Raw genomic sequence first — 23,511 nt, forward strand, 5'->3', positions numbered from 1 at the left:
AACTATTAACTGTTTATATTTCTACATCAACTTTAAAAGAGCTTGGTAATGTAGCTTCCAAACTGCAGACTTGGACAGTTAAACCCTTCATGGCCTGAAGGGCTGGGAAATTCCCGTGATTAAGAAAAGGGCTCCCCCTTCTGGAAAATTGCCATTACAGAAGTCTGTCCCACCATATCATGGTGGGCTTGCTTGGCTGTGTCATTGATTGGTGTTTTGGATTTGAATTGCCTGCTCCTGCTGCTGCCAATCTGAAAAGCTGCCTCTTCACATTAAAGTATGAAACAGAAGGGGAACAAGCCCTGAGATAGCAAATTGGATTCTTATAAAGCTGACACATTTAGCAGGAATTATCAAGATAGACTTAACAGCACAGTGATTATTTGGGCAAAGCCCAGTGCCTTACATCTTCCCATTTGTGAACCAAGCATATCCTAGCTTCCTAGTGCTTACCAGATGTTCTACAAGTAGAAATTTCTAATTATCAGGGAGAATTTAGATCTGAATTTAATTGGTTCTTGTCATCTTTATAAACTGCCTGTTTCCCTTATAGTAATAATAAACACCCTTTTCTGCTGAAAATGCAAAGTTTTAATTTTTGAGCTAACTTAACAGATTTATTTTCTGATCATTTATCAGCAGAGGTTTCTTGTTTTCTATTAGTTAACCAAAAATATTTCTTTCTGCCTTAAGAAACATGTTAATGACAAAAGACTCTCCCCACTCTCGGTGACAGACTTTCTGAGTGGCTATTATAGTTGCCTTTCTTAATCCTGAGGAGTTGCTATTACTGATTCTTCTAAGAATAACCTCTAGGTATTATTGTACTTTTAGAAACTGTTTTCTTACCTCAGCCCCATAAAAAGTAATATCTTCCATAAAGCTTTTCCTAGTTATTCCTAACCAATTCTCAACATTTATGTCATTTCTCCTTGTAAGTATTTTCGTTTTAATTAATGTATTTGAATTCAATCAATGATATTAATTTTGTTGCTTACGTCGCTCATTTTCCTAAATTGTTATCATATCCTTTCTGCACTAGCTTGTAAACTTAAAGGCAGGGACCGTGCTTTCTTCTTTCTTTGTGTGACTCCACAGTGCCTGAATACCCACTGGGCCTGAAAAAAGACTAAATGATGGGTAAATGTAGTATGTAGTTTGATTCCATACGTGAAATAGACACACAGATAAATTCCTCAACTATAAATATTTTCTTTGACCTATGAAGAAATTAGTATTTGATTAGTATATGTCCTGAACTATTTTTTATTATCTTAGTATGATCAACTGCCACTATTTGTTAATCTCCAAATCCTAGAATTTTTTTCTTTCTCTCACACTGTCATATTCACTCATCTTAAAATGATACAGCTCACAATTGTGTAACAGATGAAAAGGGAAACTAATTAGCAGCTGTCGTCCATCTGTGTGTTTATATTAAATATTTTTAAATAAAACTGCATCTGCATTCTGAATCTCTGTCTGAAATCCATAAAATCTAAACTTAGGTAAAGGCTGTCTCTTAGTTTTGAATTTTATAGCAGAATTGATGGTAAAGCAAAAAGAATTTTTATGCCAGAATCTGGATTATGGTAATTTAAGGCAGATACAAATTTTAAAAAGCAAGAAAGTCTGAACTGAGAGTGGGCCCCCAAAGCAATCAGATTGAAATCTGAAAAGATATAATAGTCAAAAGACATCATACCCTCTAGACACATTCTTCCTCACAGAAACTGATTAATACATAAAGTTTTGAGAAAGCTACATTCATTCTCCGATAGATTTATTTTGAGATATGCTTCTCCTTTCTGTTTTATCTGCCTCTCTATTATGTTTAGGCTTCTTTGATGTCTGATTGAGTTATAACTCTAAGGAGAGTGTTATTATTTTGGGTATCCATCTCCCAAGTTGAAGGTGGATGTCATAGCTTTGAGAAGAAAAAATCCTTTTTTTTTCCACTCAAGACAAATAGCCGAATGTTCCTGATGTTCAAAAAGTGAGAGAGAGAAAAGTATGATCTACAAGATGAGTATTATATTGCAGTGCTCCAGTCAATTTCTCCCTCTATGCTTCAGTCTATATGTAAAGGGAAAATAGTCATTGTGTTTATATAAATTTCAGTATTTCCATAGAATCACAATACCATAGAATTGAAAGGAACTTCTGATGTTAGCTAGTCCAATCCTTTACCCAATGGAGGTGTTAGAGAAAATTTCTAACAGCTAGCCATCAGGTTTTTGTTTGATACTTTTAGTGAGAAAGATCTTATTTACCTCACGAGGCGGCACTTTCTGTTGTTGGCTAGATGGCTGTTATGGTGAGGATCGTTTTCCATTACACTGAGCCAAAGTCTATCCCTGTTTCTTCCATCCGTTAGTCCTAATTCTGCCCTTTAGAGCAACACCAAATAAATTGACTCCCTCTCCTACATGACAGCCTTTGAAAGAAAGTACTATGAAGGGACCGGCCCAGTGGCACAGTGGTTAAGTGCGCACGTTCCACTTCGGTGGCCCAGGGTTTGCTGGTTCGGATCCCAGGTGCAGACATGATACTGCTTAGCAAGCCATGCTGTGGCAGGCATCCCACATATAAAGTGGAGGAAGATGGGCACGGATGTTAGCTCAGGGCCAGTCTTCCTCAGCAAAAAGAGAGGATTGGAGGCAGATGTTAGCTCAGGGCTAATCTTCCTCAAAAAAAAAAAAAAAGAAAGCAAGAAAGCACTATGTATGATTACATAAATGTCAAATAGTATCTTCTCTTCCATCTGCAGACAATGTTATTTCCCCATAATATCATTAGATATATACAACATTAGAGTTGTAATAATTGTACACTCTTCGTTCGCAAAGCTACTGTGGAGAGATTGAGTTGAGGCCAGGGTTCATTCAGTACATTTATTGAGTGCCTCCAAGTGCAGGGCTTTGGTGGGGCAATCAAGAAGCCTAGATAAAAGGAGACTCTGTCTTGTAAGACAATTATATACTGTTGTATCATCTTTACAAATTTGCCTTTTATCACAATTTGTTGCCTCTCTTTATCCTTTTTAGCTCTTTTAAATTTCGCTTTGACATTAATATGCCACTCCTACTTTTTTTGCTTACTTACATTTGCCTGGTGTCTTTTTGCCCTACCCTTTATTTTCAGTCTTTGATCTCTTTAAATGTATCCTTTGTAAAGAACATTCAAATGGGATTTGAGCTAAATAAAACATTTTTTCATAAAAAACCTCAGTCTTTCATCTGCCTTAAGTTACTATAACCCTGATCCTGGCATAAAGTTCATTTGGCTTTGCCATAAAGTTTACTATAAATGATTCCCTTGATGTTTTTCCCTTCCATCTTACTTTATGTTTACTATCTATACAACTTTGTTATTTCTTCCTTGTCTTTTTCCCTGTTGTTGGTTTGATCCAGGTACTGTTTGTTCCCTTTGACCCTGTTATTATTTTGGATGTTATGGTATACTTTACCATCACCCTCATGCTGTTCTTCCAATTTCTGATACTCATAATCAACTGTACATTTCTCCACTATTATATTTTTAAAAGATGCTGACCATATCCCTCCTATAGGCAATCCCATTTCCTCCGTTCACCCCCTACACCAATGAGACCTTTAGAATACCTTTACTTCCCCCATCTCCTCCCACCCTCTCTGCTTTTAGGTATTGCTGAGATCACGCTTTAATTCTAGACTGTGATTAAATTTTCTTTTGCAGTATGTCTCTACAACTTCTGGGGAATCCATATTTAGTACATATATTGTAATTCCCCAGTTTATTTGATCATTATTTATTAAGATTTAGCTATATAGTTTTATAAATGTATGTGTATTTCACTAGCGTTTCCTTTCCTCTTCATCTTCTCCTATCTTTAGATCGCTTATCTGATTCATTTTTTCCATTTAGAGTCATTTCTCCAGAACGTTACTTGTTGACTTATCATTTGAATCTTTGTGTTTTCAAAAATGTCTTTCTTCTATCCTGACAGGTGAATAATGTCTGACTGAGTATAGGATTTAGGGGTTGCAGGCGTTTTTTCTCAGAGTATATTGACGTTAATCTACTGTTGTATAGTTTTTGATATTGTAGGTAAGAAATCCAATGCCAGTATTATTCTTCCTTTGTTAGTAAACCTAATCTTTCTGTCTAGCAGCTTGTAAGATTTTTCTCTTTACCCTTGAAATTACAAAATTTTACAGATACATTTTTAAGGTTTTTGGGTTTTTTGGGTTTGTTTTGTCTGTTTTTTTGGCAGTCTTACCTGGAACTCAGTAAATCTTTTCAATCTCCAAGCCTGAGATTTTTCAAGTAAATGGAATTTTCCCCCTCCATCAGTTCCTTTTTCTCCTTATGGAATGCCTATTGGTAATAGTCAGTCTCTTGGTCTGGCCTCCAAGTTTCTTATTATTTCCTGTATGACTTCCATCATTTTGTATTTTTGTACATTCCAGCTGGTCTTCCAGGCCATTAATTGAGTTTTCAAGAGGGACTATATTCACTTTCATCTACTAAATTTTAAAATTTGGAAATCGTATTTTTTGTTCCAGAACATCCTTTTAATGTTTGCAGTGACTCTCCATTAGTGCTTTAATTGTTTGTTGTTGTTGTTAAAATTGTCTGTTTCCCCCAGCAGTTTTATTTCACTAGGAGCTGTCCTAAATGTTATGCTTATTCTTCCACCCTCCAGTTGCTGGCTTCTTAGATTGCTGGTATTTTCCTTTGCCTACTGAGAGTTCCATTCACCGTCACCCCTCAGGAAGCTTCTAGGGTACCATGGAACTAATGGGAATAGACTTGTAGTAGAAAGAGGGTTGCAAGTGGTAAAGACACGGAAGTCACAACTCCTGAATTGGCAAGGCACCGATGGCAAGCTGCTAGCCTTCTATTGAAGTACCAAAAAGAAAAGTCTGTGCTTCCTGGACATTTAATGGTAAAGGTTTGGGCTTTCCCAGCCTTTGAGGATAGGGCTGTCTTAGTATATTTTAAGTAGACTTCTGGGTCAACTTAAAAATGATAGCTTTGGAGTGATGTCAGCATCATGGCAGAGTGAGCTGTTCTCTTAGTCTCTCCCCCTGAAGACACAACCAAAAGGACATTCATTAATCAACAGAGTGTACCCACACAGCACAATAGGACGTCTGAGAGACCCATGCAGCCATATGTCTGAAGGTGGGGGTGTACTGTATCCCCAAGAAGCAGAGAAGATGAGTGAATCTCCTACCCCTCCCCAGCAGAAGCCATCTAGGTTGCAGGTCAACACACAGCAGCCAGCGCATGACTCTGGGAGAAGGCAAGGGAGCAGGTGCACCTCTCTGCAAATGGTTTCACTCTCAGGGTTACATTCTGGTCCATGGGGGTGCTCCACACCAAGGCAGTTCAGCCACTACATTGGCACCCCCACCAAACCCAGCCACCCAGGCAGACTGCCAGTGAATAGAGAATGGGTGCGCATGCATGAAAGAGGGCACTCCTCCCATCCACTCCCACCTGGCACACTAACTCAGCCAGTCAGCCAGGGCAACAGATTGCATCAGAGTGCCTGCACCTGCATGTGGGACACCACAGTAGTGGCCACTGGGCAGACATAGACAGACCTGTCGCATGGTATGGCTTCCAGCAGAGAAGCACAACTTCCAACAAATGCCACAGGTTCAAAAAACATAGCTACTGCCCCCCCCACCGCCAGTGGTGGCAGGTGGAATCTGTGACCAGATACTACCACTATGCACTGGCAAAGGTCCAATACATCAAATACCATGAAGAAATACATTAATGCTCCAGATCAGATGGAAAATGACAAATCTCCAGAAACCAATCCTGAAGTTACAGAAATTTACAGTCTAAGTGACACAGAATTCAAAATAGATATCATAAAGAAACTCAATGAGTTACAAGAAAGGTCTGAAAGACAGTTCAGTGAACTCAGGAGTAAAATTAATGAGCAGAAGGAGTTCTCCACAAAAGAGATTGAAACTCTAAACAAAAAAGCCAAACAGAAATGCTGGAGATGAAGAACACGATGAATGAGATTTTAAAAAGATCTAGAAACCTTAAAAAGCAGAGGTGACATTATGAAGGAAACAATTATTAATTTAGAATACAAATATACAAATGCTTCAGGTGGAGAAGGAGCAAGAACTAAGACTTAAAAAAAATGAAGAAATTCTCCAAGAAATATCAAACTCAATTAGGAAATGCAACATAAGGATTATAGATATTCCAGAGGGAGAAGAGTGGGAGAAAGGAGCGGAGAGCTTGTTCAAAGAAATAATAGTTGAGAACTTCCCAAACCTAGGAAAGGAACTGGAATTACAAGTAAACAAATCCAATAGAACTCCTAATTACATCAATGCAAAAAGACCTTCTCCAAGGCATGTATATATATATATATATATTATATAAAATATATATATATTAGTAAATATATATTAATAAAACGGGCAAAAGTCAATGACAAAGAAAAAATATTAAGGGCAGCAAGGCAGAAGAGAATAACTCACAAAGGAACCTCTATCAGGCTTTTAGTGGACTTCTCAGCAGAAACTTTATAGGCTAGGAGAGAGTGGAATATATATTCAAAACACTGAAAGATAAATCTTTCAGCCAAAAATACTCTATCCAGTGAAACTATCGTTCAGATTTCATGGAGAAATAAAAAATTTCCCAGATAAACAAAAGCTGAGGGAGTTCATCACCACAACACCACCCTACCACCACCACCACAAGTAGTGATCAAAATGCCCTCACACCTGAAACAAAAAGGAAAAGTATGGGCCGGCCCGGTGGCACAGCTGTTAAGTGCGCACGTTCCGCTTTGGCAGCCCAGGGTTCACTGGTTCAGATCCCGGGTGCAGACATGGCACCGCTTGGCAAGCTATGCTGTGGTAGGTGTCCCACATATAAAGTAGAGGACGCTAGGCACAGATGTAAGCTCAGGGCCGGTCTTCCTCAGCAAAAAGAGGAGGATTGATGGCAGATGTTAGCTCAGAGCTAATCTTCCTCAAAAAAAAAAAAAGGAAAAGGTTTTCAAAGCCTTGAGCAAGGAGATAAATAAACAAAATCAGAAAATTGCAGCTCTCTATCAGAACAGGTTAGCAAACACTCAATTATAACATTAAAGATATAGGGAAGGAAAGCATCAAAAATAATTGTAAACACTTCCTTTTAATGACAAGCTCACAACACAAAATGGAATGATTGGTGACAACAATGAGTTGGAAAGGGATAGAACCTGCTTAGGCTAATGGAGATAAAAGGCTGTCAGAAAATGGACTGTCTCATCTACGAGATCTTTTCTACAAACTTCATAGTAACCAATACCAAAAAATCAGAGCAGAGACACAAATGATCAATAAAGAGAAAACCGTGATAGAAAATCACCAAACTGAAATGGCAGTCAGAAGTACACAGGAAGAGATATAAAGGAAGCATAGAAGAATTGGAAAATGAGATAAAATGGCAGTATTAAGTCCTCATATATCAATAATAACTCTAAATGTAAATGGATTGAATTCTCCCATCAAAAGACACAGAGTGGCTGGATGGATTATAAAACAAGACCCAATAATATACTGCCTCCAGGAAATGCATCTCAGCTCTAAAGACAAACACAGGCTCAGAGTGAAGGAATGGAAGATGATACTTAAAGAAAATGGCAAACAAAAGAAAGCAGGTGTTGCCATACTTAGACACAGCAGACTTGAAGATGAAAAAGGCAATGAGAGACAAAGAGAGGGACAGTATGTAATGATAAAAGGAACATTCCAAGAAGGTATAATACTTATGAATATATATGCTCCTAACACAGGAGCACCAAAGTACATAAAACAACTATTGACAGTCCTAAAGAGAGAAATTAACAGCAATACAATAATAGTCAGGGACCTCAACACCCCACTTACATTGATGAATAGATCATCCAGACAGAAAGTCAACAAAGAAATAGTGGAATTAAACAAAAAACTAGACAAGATGGACTTAATAGATAGATATAGAACATTCCATCCAAAACAGCAGAATACACATTCTTCTCAAGTGTACATGGAACATTCTCAAGGATAGGCCATATGTTGGGAAACAAGGCAAGCCTCAGTAAATTTGAGAAGACTGAAATCGTATCAAGCATCTTTTCTGACCATAATGCTATGAAACTAGAAAACAGCTACAAGGAAAAAGCTGGAAAAGTGAAAAATATGTGAAATCTAAATAACATGCTACTGAGCAACCAATGGATCATTGAAGAAATTAAAGCAGAAATTAAAAAATATCTGGAGAGAAATGAAAATGAAAATACACCATACCAACTCATATGGGATGCAGGAAGACCAATCCCAAGAGGGAATTTCATAGCAATACAGGCCCACCTTAACAAACAAGAAAAATCTCAAATAAGTAATCTTTAGGTACACCAAACAGAATTAGAAAAAGAAGAACAAATGAAGCCCAAAGTCAGCAGAAGAAGGGAAATAATAAAAATTACAGCAGAAATAAATGAAATTGAAACCAAATAAACAATAGAAAGGATTGATGAAACTAAGAACTGATTATTTGAGAAGATAAACAAAATTGACAAACCCTTAGCCAGACTCACTATGAAAAAAGAGAAAAGGCTCACATAAATAAAATTTAGAAATGAAAGAGGAGAAATTACAATGGATACCAAAGAAATACAAAAGATTATAAGATAATACTATGAAAAACTATATGCCAGCAATCTAAAAGAAATGGATAAATTCTTAGACTCTTACAACCTCCCAAAACTGAATCAAGAGGAAATGGACAATCTGAATAGACCAATCACAAGTAGAGATTGAAACAGTAATCAAAAACCTCCCAAAAAATAAAAGTCCAGGACCAGATGGCTTCTCTAGAGAATTCTACCAAACATTCAAAGAAGATTTATTACCTGTCCTTCTCAAACTATTCCAAAAAGTTGAAGAAGACAGAACACTTCCTAACACATTCTACAAAGCCAACATGACCCGGATACCAAAGCCAGACAAGGATAACACAAAGAAGGAAAATTATAGGCCAGTATTGCTGATGAACATAGATGCAAAAATCCTTGACAAAATATTCGCAAACCAAATACAGCAATTTGTTAAGAGGATCATACACCACAATCAAGTGGGATTTATACTAGGGATGCAGTGATGGTACTACATCTGAAAATCAATCAGTGTGATATACCACATTAACAAAATGAGGAACAAAAACCACATGATCATCTCAATAGATACAGAGAAAGCATTTGACAAGACCCAACATCCATTTATGATAAAAAGTCTGAATAAAATGGGTATAGAAGGAAAGTACCTCAACATAATAAAGGCCATATATGGCAACATCATATGCAACAATGAAAAACTGAAAGCCATGCCTTTGAGAATAGGAATAAGACAAGGGTGCCCACTCTCGCCACTCTTATTCAGCCTAATACTGGAGGTTTTGGCCAGAGAAATCAGGCAAGAAAAAGAAATAAAAGGTATCCAAATTGGCAATGAAGAAGTGAAACTCGCTGTTTGCATATGACATGATTCCATATATAGAAAACCCTAAAGGATCCATGAGAAAACTATTAGAAATAATCAACAACTACAGCAGAGTTGCAGGGTACAAAATCAACTTAGAAAAATCAGTTGCATTTCTAAATTCTGATAACGAACTAGCAGAAAGAGAACTCAAGAATACCATCCCGTTTAAAATCACAACAAAAAGAATAAAATATTAGGAATAAATTTAACCAAGGATGTGAAAGACTTCTACACTGAGAACTATGAGACATTATTTAAAGAAATCAAAGATGACATAAAGAAACGGAAAGATATTCCATGCTCATGGATTGGAAGAATAAACATAGTTAAAATGTCCATACTACCTAAAGCAATCTATGGATTCAGTGCAGTCTCAATCAGAATCCCAATGACATTCTTCACAGAAATAGAACAAAGAATCCTAAAATTTATATGGAATAACAAAGGACCCCGAATAATCAAAGCTATCCTTAGAAAAAAGAACAAAGTTAGAGGCATCACAATCCATGACTTCAAAATATATTACAAAGCTGTAGTAATCAAAACAGCGTGATACTGGCACAAAAACAGGCACACAGACCAATGGAAAATCCCAGAAATAAAACCACACATCTATGGACAGCTAATCTTCAACAAAGGGACCAAGAAATTACAATGGAGAAAGGAAAGTCTCTTCAATAATTGGTGTTGGGAAAACTGGACAGCCACATGCAAGAGAATGGAAATAGAGCATTACCTTACACCATACACAGAAATTAACTCAAAATGGATTAAAGACTTGAAGGTAAAACCTGAAACGATAAAACTCCTAGAAGAAAATATAGGCAGTACACTCTTTGACATCAGTCTTAGAAGCATCTTTCAAATACCATGTCTTCTCAGGCATGAGAAACGAAAGGAAAAATAAACAAATAGGACTACGTCAGACTAAAGAGCTTCTGCAAGGCAAAGGAAACTATGAACAAAACAAAAACACAGCCCACCAACTGGGAGAAAATATTTGCAAATCATATATCCAACAAGGAGTTAATCTCCAAAATATATAAAGAACTCATACAACTCAATAACAACAAAAAAAAACAACTTGATGAAAAAATGGGCAGAGGATATGGACAGACATTTTTCCAAATAAGATTTACAGATGGCCAACAGACACATGAAAACATGTTCAGCATCACTAATCATTAGGGAAATGCAAATCAAAACTACAATGAGCTATCACCTTACCCCTGTTAGAATGGCTATAATCACCAAGACAAACAATAACCAATGTTGGAGAGGATGTGGAGGAAAAGGAACCATCTTACACTGTTGGTAGGAATGCAAACTGGTGTAGCCACTATGGAAAACAGTGTGGAGATTTCTCAAAAAATAGAAAAATTAAAAATAGAAATACCATATGATCCAGCTATCCCACTACTGGGTATTTATCCAAAGAACTTGAAATCAACAATTCAAAGAGACTTATGCACCCCTGTGTTCACTGCAGCGTTATTCACAATAGCCAACACGTGGAAGCAACCCAAGTGCCCATCACTGATGAATGGATAAAGAAGATGTGGTATATGTATACAATGGAATACTGCTCAGCCATAAACAAAGACAAAATCATCCCATTCGCAACAACATGGGTGGACCTTGAGGGTGTGATATTAAGCAAAATAAGCCAGACAGAGAAAGACAAACACCACATGATTTCTCTCATATGTGGAAGATAGATAAACACGTGGACAAAGAGAACACATTAGTGGTTGCCAGAGGGGAAAAGAGTTGGGGGGGGGGGGGGCAAGGTGTAAAGGGCACATATATATGGTGACAGGTGAAAATTAGACTATTGGTGGTGAGCATGATGCAGTCTATACAGAAACTAATAAATAATAATGTACACCTGAAAGTTCACAATGTTATAAACCATTATGACCTCAAAAAAAAATCTAAAAATAAATAAATAAAATGAAACCTTTGTGCTTAAATTGGATCCTAGTTGACTTCAAGTGATTTACATCAGGGAATGTTAAAGATGGAAAGGACCTAGAATGAATGTTCTTATTTTACAAATAAGGATAATGAGACCCCAAAAAATGATGTTAGTTTTTCAGAGTCATCTCCATTAGCAGTAGAGACAGAATTAGATTCTAGACCTTGTTACACTCAGGCCTTCAATTAACGGTTCTATTTTCTACCACCTAGTACTTAAATTTTTAGCATTTAGTACTAAATCAATTCTTAGAATGCTTTCATATGATATTGGTACTCTTAAGAGAACAAGGGCTAGATACTTAATAACTCGACTGAAAATGGATAGAAAGTATTAATAAATCAAGATTGATACTCATCTATTTATCTTTAAAGAAGTGGTTAATCAGCATCCAAATCTAATTAAAACTGCAGTAGTTAATGAAGGCAGAATTAACTGATATTGCAATATCCCTTTAAGATCTGCTGCTCTTTGAGAAAAGGGAAGCTACTGGTATATGCCTGAAAAAGCTTAACCTGCTTAACCGAACATCTCCTCTAGTGGCAATATGATAAGATATTTCAAATTTAGAAAGTACAAGTTTTTTTTTAATCATCACTTTTGGCATTCACAAATAAGATTTACGTATTTAGATAAAATATGATAAATAGCTTTTATCTGAAGGTATACTATGTATAACAAAGTGTTTTTCACAATGTGAATATTACTGTAGTTTAAAAGAATACTAGAATGAACACAGGGTGACCTTGAACCTGTCACTAGCTCTGAGAACCTGTGTCCTTTCTTGCCCTACCTACTTCATAGAGTTGTAAAATTAACACATAGGTGTGAAAGTATATTGTTCTTCCAAAACGTTGGTATTATTGTCATTAACTTTGTTCTTAAATATCAACTGATCTTATATATAGGAAGTAATGTCACATATAAGACATATAAGGTCATACTATGTAATATAAGGTCATATTAGATAATATCAGATCAGATTATAATGTTTTAGTTTTGCTCTCCTATCTTTGAAGAAATTAGTATACTATGATTTCATTTAACAATACTGAGAATATCATGAATTGTTTGTATGCTACTATAATATCGATGATTATAATCCTTGTTATCTATTCCTCTTATCATTATTCAGAGTAATCTCTTAGTCTTAGAAAGCAAACTCAGTTTTTATTTCTTAAAAGTGAAAAAGTAGGGGGATAAGAAATATGAAATAAATATGGGAAAATATTAGCATTTGTCAAATCTGAGAGATAGATACATGGGTGTTTGTTATTCTATTATCTTATGTTGGAAATATCTCATCATTTAAAATATAGTGTGAGGGGCCAGCCCAGTGGCACAGTGGTTAAGTTTGGACATTCCACCTCTCAGCGGCCCGGGGTTCACCAGTTCGGATCCCAGGTGCAGACATGGCACCACTTGGCAAAAGCCACGCTGTGGTAGGCGTCCCACATATAAAGTAGAGGAAGATGGGCATGGATGTTAGCTCAGGGCCAGTCTTCCTCAGCAAAAAGAGGAGGATTGGCAGCAGTTAGCTCAGGGCTAATCTTCCTCACAAGAAAAAAGAAAAAAAAAAAAATATATATATATATATATAAAAAAATATGAATCACAAAAAAGAGAAAATTTATGACTTGTAAGCAAGCCCTAAAGTTATATTTGATCAAAATCTTTAGTTTCCATCTGAATATAGGATTCAGAATCATATTTGTTTCATTCCCCAGAACTATACTAATATGTCTATACATGCACTTTTCTAGTCATCCCAAACAGATCCCCACCTACTGCCTTAGCATCCTGTAGTTGATGCTTTTACAAAAGAGTCTATTCTCATGAGAATTTTTCTTGTATTACATGTCATATGTCTGAAAAAATTAGACAATCACTCTGATTAGGCAGTGGAATGGAACAAATACTTAGCGAGGAGCCGGAAGTTCTAGGCCTAGCTCTACCACTTACTTCTCTCCCTAGCCTTTAATATGCCACCTTACCTCTCTAAATGTTGCTTTCCTTTTCTGTCAAATGGGCATAATAATACTTGTTCAGTCAACCTCACAGATTTATTGTGAGGTAAGGAGTTATAGCATGCGACACAAATGAAGTTATAGATCCTCTGACTATTGTCATACGTTGGTACCTGTCCCTCTACTAAGCCGTGATCTCACCTGAGATCCCAGAAAGAAGTGTGCAACAGAAAGTGGAGTCAAAGAGAAGGGTCAGGGGAGACAGAGAAGGGCAGGACCCAAAGAATGTGTTCAGCTGTGATACCAAACACAGTGACCCCAAAGACCTTTCCAACTTTGAGAGTCAGTGATTTTGTGAATCCACCAGCCACAGAGTAGAAAGGAGCATTGAGTATGTTCTTTGAAACATAAATTACAGTAAGAATTTGGTATAAAATCCCTTTTAGTTTATTTCTGAAAATGAGAAAATTTCATATGGAGAGTTGATGATTCTGCGGTTTTACAAAATAGGAAAAGAATCTTTCCCAGATAATATGAAAACAATGGGTTAAAAAAAAATCACTGAGACTTATGTTTCTGTCATCAGCTAGCCTATCCCAGGACCTTTATCCACCTACAAAGATTAATACCATGATGATGTGCATGTCACTGGTACTGTGTTTCCAAGAACTTTACCATAATCCTCGAGTCAATATGTTATCAATTACATATTTTAAGATTGGTGAAATTAGCTAATGTCTCCTTATACTAACACAAAATTGTATTTTGTTGATAATATTCATTGTCACCTGAACCACATTTCATATTGTCCCGTGTTTGTGATGTCCTTCCCATTTACTCCATAGATCAACCATTTGGCTCAGCTTAATGATAATATGATCCAGCAAGGCAAGGGGCGTGGAGCTCTGGGCATGCAGTGATCAGGAACCCATCACATGTATATCTTATAGTATTTCAACACAGTAGAATAATTTGCTATCTTTTCCCCCCCAAAAAATGAAAAAGATTGATGAAAAATTTCTTCAAAATACTTAGTTCAAAAATACTTTAAATACCTATCCATTACTGAATATAATTCTTCTAAGATATTTGCCCAACCAATTTAACTTTGAAATCCATGTCACGGATTTTTTTTTAAATTTTTTTGTTTTACACATGGATCCTGCCTTCAGTGAATACCTGGGTCCCTTTTTGGCTGCATAAGCAATTAACTGGATGACTTTAAAGGGTCTCTATATAGGTTGAACCTCATGTGATCCATTTTTTCAAACTTTTGTTTTTCTCTCTTCTTGGGAGCTCGCTCCCCAGAGCCGAGCATTCCCCAGTATTCTCATGAACAGGCCAGTGCTTGAGGAGAAGGAGAATTTTATCCAGAACCAGTAAGAAAATCTAATAGTAAATGAAACTATTCAGACTGGAACCAGGCCTAACTTGCTATTGAGCTATTTGGGCTTTTCACATACAGTTCTGTGAATGTATTTGAGGCCAAATCTATGATTTTCTTCTGTGTTAGTCGTGAATATTCTCCTGAATAAAAACTACCGAGCATGCTAAAGTTGACCTTTGCCAGGTTGTCAGGTATGTTTCTGACCATAGCAGTAATATTACCATAGCAATAATAACAACAACTAACCTTTCTTGAAAACTTAGGTTGTACAAGGTACTATTCCATAAAGGGTTTTATATGTATTATGTCACTTAATCCTCATAACAACCCTGTATTATCCCTACTTTATAGATGGAAAGCTGAGGCAAAGAGAAGTGAAGCAATTTATCCAAGGTTCTATATCTAGCAAGTAGCAGGATTTAAACTCAGGCTGACTCCAGAGTTCACACTCTTAACCTCTGTGCTATGCCACCTCTCAACTAGTTTATCTCTTGTAGAGCCTGGGAAGGTAGTCTCTCAGGTTAATCTCAAGTTCCTCTTCTTACCTTTGTCACCCCTGGATAAAGAGTGAAATGATCTTGTCGTTACAAATCTCCTTCTCCCCCTTCTCCCGTGAGAGATTTGGGAGAATGTATGCTATCTCATGGAGACATTATTCGATTTCAAGTTAACAAAACCTGCTGAGGCTAGCTTGCGGGAAGACATAGGGTTATCTCTTGGGACCCAAGAGCAAGAATAGGCTTCTAAAGGGACCAAAAGGAAAAACTAGAAAATCAGAAGTTAGGATTGTTCCCTTTTTAGATGTACATGTTAGATGTCCATGGGAGAGAAAGGGAGACACCCGTCTTCCCCATAGGGTGAGAGGTTCTCAGGAAACAAGGGTGTAGGCTGGACAAATATTCCTCAAAAAGCACTTTTTCTGTGCTCCATGATTTGAAGGGAAATGCAAGTTCAGTGCACATTGTCCAGTAGCTTTGTATGGATTTAAAATAGTAACCATATAGTCCCTGTCAGCTACTCCCTACCTTCCTGCCCCTCCATAAGCCCTGATGCCTGGCATTTAGTTTTTTTCTCACTTGATCAATCTCAAGTTAGGCCTTTGTACCCCTTCTACTATCCAGAGGATAAGACGCCTGATTTCACTCCATCTCTTCTTACCCAGGCCTTTGACCCATGCAATCAAAGAGCCTGGTGCACTCGTCTTTTCAGTTGACTGTCAAGAATCTGCCTAGTTTCAGTCCCTGATGTTCATCCTGTCCCTTTACCCTCTCAGAATATTTCTTACAGTCTCTGCCTTCCTTGTTCTTCTTTTCTCTACCCTTTTTTTCCCCCAATGAACACTTATTGGCTCTTCATATTTTTAGGGAACCCTCCCACCATTTTCCTATTAGACGAAGTCCAAATTCTTGAGCTTGAGGGCCCTCCAAAACTGTGTCCTATCCCAGTTGTTCCAATTCAAGTCCTTCATTCTAGACAGTGTGTTTTCCCCAGTGGTATAGAAACACCAGGCTTCATCACAAGCTGATCCGCTTGCTTACAAGGCCCTTTCCCATTTCTTTACACCTGTGAAAATCCAACCCACTTCTCAAGGCCTAACTAATTTAAGTCATATTCCCTCTAAAGAGTCCTATGTGATCTCTCCAACACCTAGGGTGACCAACCATCCAGGTTTGCCTGGGATTTCCTAGGACATGTGACTTTCGGTACTAAATCTGGGATATTCCTAATCAAACTGAGATGGTTATACAGCCTACTAATACTTCACTGTCTCCCCTCCGTATACTGACTCGTTAGAGCAAAAAACCCTCTGAAAGACCTGTAGCCACAACTTCCGCACTTACAAGGTTCTTTTGCCACAACAAGAGTTATGCTCTTGCTGGGCAGAGACCCTTTTGATTCCCACTTCAAACAGAGTACAGAGCTGTACTCATGTTAATACCTACTCAGTGAATAAGGTGGTTTAGTTTTAAGTTGGCACTGTATCTAAAATCTTTTCCTTGTGTGTTAATTTATTTGTCTTTATTTTTTTTCCAGCCCAGATGACTTACTCAATGCCTTGAATGAGGGTATCAGTCGTGCTGATGTCATCATCACATCAGGGGGTGTCTCCATGGGGGAAAAGGTATGAAAAAATGGAGCTCATGAAAATTTATCCACTGTAATGTCCTTGCATACGGTTGATTAACTATGGTCTATTAGATATCCGGTATCCATAACCAGACTCTCACAAAGCTGAAAATCCATAGGGCTTCAGAAATTTCTGGGCATTCTAAAAGGGATGCATTTTGGGTGGGTTAGAGATCTTTCCTCAGGAGCAGCATGGAGAAACCCACAACTTGCAGAATAGTTTTGATGTTCCCCTGGAGATTTCTGGGTTTTTGCTCACTCACCTTTACTACATTAAAACTTAAGGTAAAGCTCCAAGATCCTTCTACTTAAATTTAAATTTAAAGATGACCTCCCCCACCACATATGCCAAACCTGGTAAAAAACTTTTAGCTCCCTACAGGGAAGAAAGAGAGGATTCGGCATTCCTTTGCCTCTCTTGAAAAATAATCATAATAATGATGAAAATAAAAAACAAACATATAAATATAAGTATACATATAGGATTTTATAAGACTAAGTATATTTGCATATGGTATATGCTTAGTCCTATAAAAATCTCAATTTGATTATCTCAGTATCGTTAAGTTTATATATCTTAATGAAATGTGTTGGTTTGTGATGATTATTGGGTCCATTGAATAATGTTATAAAAGCAAAATATTCTTTACTGCAATAACCAACCTTATGTTTTGGCTCAAAAATATTTCAGATCACAAAATGTTTTGCCAGCCTGCAATCCCTTTCCATATTTTCTTTCATCTCATGTTAATGATTGAACTGAGATATTATAAAAATATTGTTGTAATAGCAGTTTTTGCTAAAATTCATATTTTCCAAGAGTTTGATTTATTTTTGGCTAGATCTCATGCAGTATATGCTTGTTCTTGGTCCCTGACCTCTCTAGCAATAAAACTGCCTAAATTTATAACCTGATTCTTTGGACAGTGGATTCTAATTGGCTCTGAGAACAAATGTCAGTATTCATTAGTTTGAGCAGAGAATGTTGCCTTCCATTCACAACTTTAGTTTTTAGTGTTTAAGAATAGCACTCCAGCTGACAAAAACCATGGAAGAAAAAGAGGGAATCTTAGTCCAAAACTGCCATCTCAGAATACATCCAGGAGTGCAGGTGTTGAAGCGTGGGTAGGTATTCTTATAGCAGACAGATTGCTGGGTTCGTCTTCCCTCAAAGTCTCCTAGAAGTCTAGCCCCAGGTGGAGCAAATTGCTGCGGATCTCTCCTGAGATCCTGGAAGCCACGGGCTGAGGTCTGCATTGTAGTAGAGCTCGAAGAAATAATTTGCAACATGTCTGTTTTCTTTACTATCAAACTGCCTGTGTTACTCTGAGTATCACAAAAGCAAACCCTGAAGTTAGGAGTACTTAAATGTTAAATTTGTTATTTCCAGGGAGTGTTTCATGTATAATTTATCTTGGTTGCTAATGAACTTAATTGTGGGATAATACCTATTCAGCAGGCTTAAAGTTGTCTTTTGCAATACTTCTGAAGAGGCAGCAAGCTTATAGCATACCTAGGCTTGGCAGTTGTGGCTCAACTGTGGTAAGGACAGAACACTTCTCAACCTTAACCTTCTTTATTAGTGCTAACAAAGATGTCATTTATCTTAGGGATTTGCTCACAAGTAAACAGAGCCAATACAGTAAAGCATATTGGTTTTATTTATTTTACTCTCTGTGTGGTAAGATACTTACACTAAACCTTTAATTTACTAGGAAGGAGATTTAAGAGCTGGGCATTCCAGAGGAGCTAATAATTGTTCTTCCTACCTCTTCGAGTGGAAATGAAATGAAAGAGGAACCAGGAAGAAAGAGATAAAGCACAAATGCAGCAAGCTCCTGCCAACTCGCAAGTTCTAGTCCCCAAATGAATTCCGATGTTCTTCAGTAGCAGAAAGACAGAAAAGTATAAGAGATAGAATATCCACTTCAGCCTCAGGGCTGAGCCTGAAAATCAGTCACTGAAAAGACAGGGAAGTTAAGGAAAGATCCAGAAGCATTATGTAGCAGGCATGAATCTTAAGTGCAGAAACTCAGATATGCAAGAAATTTATTTAGTTGATTTAACTTAAATCCTACTATTGAGTACCTATGCTACAGAACTGGCAGGAGATTTTATTTAAGCCGTTATGGGACTCAGCTCCCCCAAGAATTATGCTAAGGAACTTGGAGGGACTTCAGAGGCAACAGAACATCAGGGAGACATCTGGTCACCACTCTACACTGGATACAGCTAGAGTGTCCTTGTAGGGCTATTAGATCTCAGGGCTTTCTTTCTCTGAGCCGTGCTAGCAGCATTGGTATCGTGGGGAGGCCCGGAGCCTTGGGGCAGGGGAAGGGGGCCCCTGCAGCTTATGGGACCCACAGACCTCTGTCTTCTTCTCAGCCAAAGAGAAATGACTCTTCCACAGTTGGTTCCCTCAAAATCTCTCCCTACCTCCACGTCCCCCTGCCCTACATAGCCTTTTCCAAGACTTTTCATTTTTATAAAATCCTGAAAGTTTCAGGTAAACGATCTGCTTTTTGCCCCGAAAACTAAAGACTTATATGCATTACTATAAACTTTTCACAACCTACAGAATTGTAAAATAGCTCAAAGACAATGAAAGGTGCAGATAACCAAGAAGGATGCAATGGGCTGGACATCCAGTAATTTTTTGCCTATTTCAAAGTCTCTTAATTTTTCCTGACAGTGTCTCCCCAACCCTATATGATCAAAATAATCACAAAGACTACTGGTCACAAAAAAAGACTTGTCTTGTAGGCTTGCCCTGATTATTTAGCAGCAAGAGCATTAATTAACCATATAGGCCTCTTTGAGTTTGTTTTGAAAATCTAGAGCCATACAGCAATAGAATATTAAAACTAATCAACAATATTCCAAACAAATAAATGCAGTGTAATTTCCCTTATCATTTCATTCAGTCCTATGTCATTCTTGTTCTGCTGCATCTTGGGTTAGCAGTATGCTTTCATGAAGCCATCTGCTTCCATACTAAAGAGTCCTAGGATTCCTGACTCAGTCTGCTGGTACTGTATAAAAGTTATGTGAGTTATATCACCTCATAAGCCAGTACCCAAGAGACGAGTCTTTAAAATGTCAATAGTTCAAAGTACCTGTGACAGTCCTTTTCCCTAGTGCTCTAAATCTGTCTTTGTTGCAGACACAAGCTGTTTACTGTAGCTTACAGCAGAGGCTTTGGGCAAGCATCAGAGTAAAACAGAAACTTCCCAGAAATGACAGATACTTAATGGCTATGCTTAATTTACTACTGCAACCAATAATATCAGAATAGAAGATAAGTAAAATTCCCTACTGGATATACTGTGTAACTATTTCATAAAAGTTTTGGTCAGTGTTTCCCCCAGGGGTGAAAACATATTATGGACAGCAAGGGCATTGTCAAATCTCCAGACACTTCCCATAAAGCATACAATTTCTGAAATATTTATGTTAAAAACATTTTACCTATATGAATCTAATGCAGGGCACACTGAGCATCTCTTCTCAGATATGACAGCAACTTCTCTTCCATGAAACTCTTACAATGGTAACATATCAAGCACACCTAATTATTTGTAACATCTCTTTTTATAAGATGAAAGAACAAATCTTTTTTATTTCCTAGGGGTCCTCTAGGAAATTTCAAAGATGGTTTTAGGTGTAAAAGATATTCTGAAATTTTTATTTTATCTTTTTCTAAATTTAGGTCTGATCTTTAGAAGGCAAAATCAAAAGAGTTGTCAAAAAAAAGCATTGAGTATTTGATTAAGATAGGATCACGGGTACCTGAGAAAGAGTACTTGGTTACTTAATTTTTCAAAGCAACAATAAAATATTTGAAAATAAGCATAGAAGGTAACATGATTATAAGTAATCCTGGCTCATTCATAAATGAGGAACCTTTATTTTTTACTTTTTTTTTCCTTAAATAATCAACGACAAAATAAAGTAAACATAAAGCACAAAAAGGCAGATTACACAAAAAGAATAACCTTTCATATCCTAGGGAAAGCATTAATCAGTAAGCCAAAGAAAAAAGCTCATCAAACCTGAATGAACTTACTAAAATTTTAATATATTTCTCAGTTTCATTCCACATACAGGTATTATAAACCAAGACAAATAAAAGTACCTTTAAAAGTTTTGCCTTTTATTATCTTCTTTTATATTTTGGAAGAAGCTGACACTTTACTTTAGAACAGAGTGGTCCCTAGACCCACAAAGGTCCTGAGACCTTGAAGTGGGTCTGCAAGGCCAAAACTATTTTCATAATAAAACTAAGACACTATTTGATATTTTTATACTCCTTCTCTCATGAATATACAGTGAGATTTTCCAGTGGCTCTATGATGTGTGATATCAGACTGAATGCAGAAGCAAATAAGAGAATCCAGCTGACTTCTATCAAGCCAAATGTCAGAGATGAAATTATAAAACAATGTGTAAAAAATAAGTTACTTATGTTAACATGAAATAACTTCATCACTGCTGTTTCCAAAAGAACCAACAAATAAACATTATTTAAATTTTTTAGTTTTAATTTATAATACAGTAAATATTGATAGACATAACTCTCATAAACAAAAGCTCTAGAGATCCTTAATAAATTTTAAGTTAAGAGCATGTACAGGGTCCTGAGACCAAGTATTTTGAGAACTGGACTTTTTAAAAATTCTGTTTTTCCTTGAAAAATGAAAGAACACACACATAGTTATATTTCTCTGTCATTATTTCTCCTAACATAGTTGCAACCCATATTCATTATAATGCTTAAGAAAATAACTAACACTATCCTATATAATATTTAAGATTATGAAAAAAATGTAAAATTGGGTTCAACAAAATTGAATCATTATTCTGACAAACCTTTAATTTCACTAGTAAGTATGTTTGTAATACGTCAACTTGAAAATAATTTTCAGGATCTTTAAGTAATTTAAAATCTTGAACTGATATTAAGTTAGTTAATTAATGAATAATCATCAGATACCTAGATGATTTCTAAGTAAGACAGAATTACTGGATCATTGATTACTAAGCATGATCTTAAGTTAATATACTTTTGTTTTTAAGTTATACACTTTGCTTCTTATTTTTATATATTATAGAGAGGCAATATCTTTGGGTCATGTTAATAAATCTGTTTTTTCTTCTTTGCTACATTAAGAAGATACAAAAGGGATGTATGTGGCTGTAGAAAGTTGTATTCTGTGTGTTTGTGAACTTTGCTAGTCTGCTAAAATTCTTACATGTGATTTCTCAGTTATCTACACTCCCCCTAGTTTTTGCTGTGAAATAAAAATTAGTTATTTTCTTAAATGTAAGAAAAGCAGTAAGGTTATGGAAGCATGGAAATGCAGAAAGGACTAAAGAGCAAAAAAAAAGGGTTAATATGTGGATATATGTAAATTACTGTTGATTGTACAAAATACTAATGTCTTGTGAGGTTTAAAATATATGTAAGTATTATATATTAGATATAGAGTATTATATTGTCTGTATAGTATATAGAAAATATATCTGTATGATAGTTTGGATATATATGTACATATATACACATATTTAAAATGTATACAGAATATATGGTACATGATAGCAGAAAAAGCAGAGAGGAATAAATGGAGTTAACATGTTGTAAGGTTCTTGCATTGTCTGGGAAGTAATAAAAATACCAAATTATGGTAGACTGTAATAAGTCAAGAATGCATGTTGTAATCTCTAAAATAACCAGTAAAATAATAAAAGAATGTATAACTAACAAGGTAATAGAAGAGAAAGAAATTAAAATAACCCAAAAAATTGGTAAATCCAAGAGAGGGCATGGGAAAAAAAAGAAATAAAAACAGAAGTGACAAATAGAAAACAAATAGTAGGGTGATAGTTTTAAACCCAAATATAGAGTGATTATATTAAATGTAAGTGGACTAAATCCTCCAATTAAAAATTGTCATTCTGGATTTTAAAACACAACAAATTATATGATACTTAAATGTAAGAACACAGCTAATTGGAAGTAAAAGATTAGAAAAAAGTTACAATGAAAGATAGCTGGTGTGGCTATATTGATATTGGAGAAAATTAAGGTAAAAAAGATTAGTAGATATTAGGGGGGACATTTCATATATTTAAATGGATCAGCTCATCAGGAAAATATTATAACAAAACAATTCTAAATTTATTACATCTAATAATATCACCTCAAAATAAACGTAAATAAATAATCAATCTGTCATTCCGGCCTTAGGAATTCAGGGGAGGCTGAGAAGGTGACTGAGATAAGAGTGGAGTGGAGAGAGGAAGGTAGAAAATTGCCTGATGAAAGTAAAAGGAGGCTAGAAAATACAAAAATCATAGATATGATATTAAAGAGATGAGACTTTTTCCTGGAAACCAGGAAGTTATTGAAGTATTATATCATGACTTGATGAGATTTGTTTTTAGGAGATCTCTCTTACTACTGTGGGGGGAATGCATTGGAGGAAGGCAGGACTACTGGCAGAGAGGCCTGTTTCACTA

At 36.3% G+C, this 23,511-nt stretch overlaps 1 protein-coding gene across 50 annotated transcripts in view; it reads left to right on the forward strand.

Moving 5' to 3' along the window:
* GPHN (gephyrin) overlaps positions 1 to 23,511 on the forward strand; it is a 564,043-nt gene that overhangs the window by 512,337 nt on the left and 28,195 nt on the right. For 46 of the 50 annotated variants that reach the window (XM_070594056.1, XM_070594020.1, XM_070594022.1 and 43 more), the window contains one exon: positions 16,900 to 16,987. In XM_070594056.1, coding sequence (XP_070450157.1) covers positions 16,900 to 16,987 — 88 coding nt within the window. Of the gene's footprint in view, positions 1 to 16,899; positions 16,988 to 18,707; positions 22,629 to 23,511 lie in introns of those variants that run through there. The other 4 variants (XM_070594066.1, XM_070594067.1, XM_070594060.1 and 1 more) reach the window with 2 other exon arrangements.

This window comes from Equus przewalskii, chromosome 25 (assembly GCF_037783145.1).
Source record: "Equus przewalskii isolate Varuska chromosome 25, EquPr2, whole genome shotgun sequence".
Taxonomy (NCBI): Eukaryota; Metazoa; Chordata; class Mammalia; order Perissodactyla; family Equidae; genus Equus; species Equus przewalskii.